The sequence below is a fragment of the Trypanosoma equiperdum genome (genome assembly GCF_001457755.1).
Source record: "Trypanosoma equiperdum strain OVI genome assembly, contig: ctg_1446, whole genome shotgun sequence".
NCBI lineage: Eukaryota > Euglenozoa > Kinetoplastea > Trypanosomatida > Trypanosomatidae > Trypanosoma > Trypanosoma equiperdum.
The window spans coordinates 393-1,649 of record NW_027123445.1 but is presented as its reverse complement, the minus strand read 5'-3'; the positions used below and the strand labels follow the sequence as shown (position 1 = coordinate 1,649).

At 45.8% G+C, this 1,257-nt stretch overlaps 2 protein-coding genes across 2 annotated transcripts in view; both read right to left on the bottom strand.

Annotated features, from left to right (window-relative positions):
- Nucleotides 1-186: 186 nt before the first annotated feature.
- Nucleotides 187-957, bottom strand: TEOVI_000755500 (variant surface glycoprotein (VSG), putative; the record flags this gene model as incomplete). Its single annotated transcript, XM_067221430.1, has 1 exon — nucleotides 187-957. One exon carries the CDS (start codon nucleotides 955-957, stop codon nucleotides 187-189), a length of 771 nt encoding a protein of 256 aa, XP_067077531.1.
- A 254-nt stretch (nucleotides 958-1,211) lies between these two features.
- TEOVI_000755400 (uncharacterized protein) overlaps nucleotides 1,212-1,257 on the bottom strand; it is a gene marked incomplete at both ends in the record, with an annotated part of 405 nt that continues 359 nt past the window's right edge. The window contains one exon of the mRNA XM_067221429.1: nucleotides 1,212-1,255. Coding sequence (XP_067077530.1) covers nucleotides 1,212-1,255 — 44 coding nt within the window. The remainder of the gene's footprint in view (nucleotides 1,256-1,257) is intronic.

The following is a 1,257-nucleotide window of genomic DNA, read 5'->3' as shown; positions in this document are numbered from 1 at the left end:
GGAAAGAAAAAAAAATTTAGTTGCCAGAAAAATATTTCTAGACAATCAGACAGTCAGTTTACAAAAACAGCTGAATTTTTTCGGGTAAATTTAAAGGTGTTAAAATATATCAGAAATTTTTCAAGTAGCAAAAATTTTTTAGCAAGAATTTTTTAGCAAAGTTTTTTAAGGGGGAAAAATTTTGTTTTAAAAAAGCAAAACTGCAAGCAAAAGAGGCTTCTTGTTAATAACAAAAGAATTGCTTCCTGTGATGTTTGTGGTTGTTTTATTATCCACGTCTTTCTTTTCTGCTGTTTTGTCTCCTGTGTCCGTCTTCTTTTCTGAGTCCTTATCTGAAGATCCCTGGTTTTCATTCTCTGTTTTTGGCCGTCGGTAATCGAGGCCTATAAAATGTGCCAGTATTTCTTCGGCATTCGGTTTCTGAGCGATGTCTTCGATGCTAGCTGATTCACTTTGGTCGCCTAAGTTGTAGCTTTCCTTTATCGTCAGAGCACTTAGATAGTTTGTTTTAAAGTCAGTTGGCCCTGTGCCGTAAATGCCCTTTATTCTTTCTTTTACTTTTTCGGCTTCCTGGCCTTTGGGCATGGCTTTTAGTTGTTCCGGTGTAATTAGTAGTTGCCGCCCTATCGTCGCCATCTCTGGGAGGTCGCTTACTTCTGATCCTGTTGCTGGGGTGATGTCTGCTACTGCCGGTACGACTGCCGTCAAGCCTGCGCAAATGGCGGCGGCTACCTCGGTCCTGCTTCCCGTGATCTGCTCGCTGTCGGCTGGCATTTCGCTGCATTTTAGGTTTCCTCCAGTGACGCTGCCGAGTTCTTGCGTCGTTGGCGTGTCTGCGTTTTCCCGCTGGAATAGTGCTGTGGCCGCCAGTATGTGAGTTGGTGTGCCGTCCTGGCACTTATTCTGCTGGATTTGGTTGATGGTGCCGTGCGTTTCTGCCCCAGCTCCTTTTTCCATCGCTTTAATTAAGATCTTAGGAATCTGGAAGAAACTGTCTGGTAGCAACTTTATTTGGTTGTTGGTAGTCGTCGGCGCTGCTTCCGTACCGATAGCCGCATTGTTTATCTTATCCAGATCGCATCCGTGGACTTGTTTTGGATTGGTGATTGTTACCGGACAGATTGCGCCTCCCGTGAGCGGCCCGGCGGCTCCGCTTTCCGCCGTGGCAGCCCTCTCGGTTTTTGCCGAGGTGTCCGTTAGAGCTTTTGCTGTTAGCGCTGCTGCTGCCCTGAATCTAAGAATTCTTGCCGCCTTCTT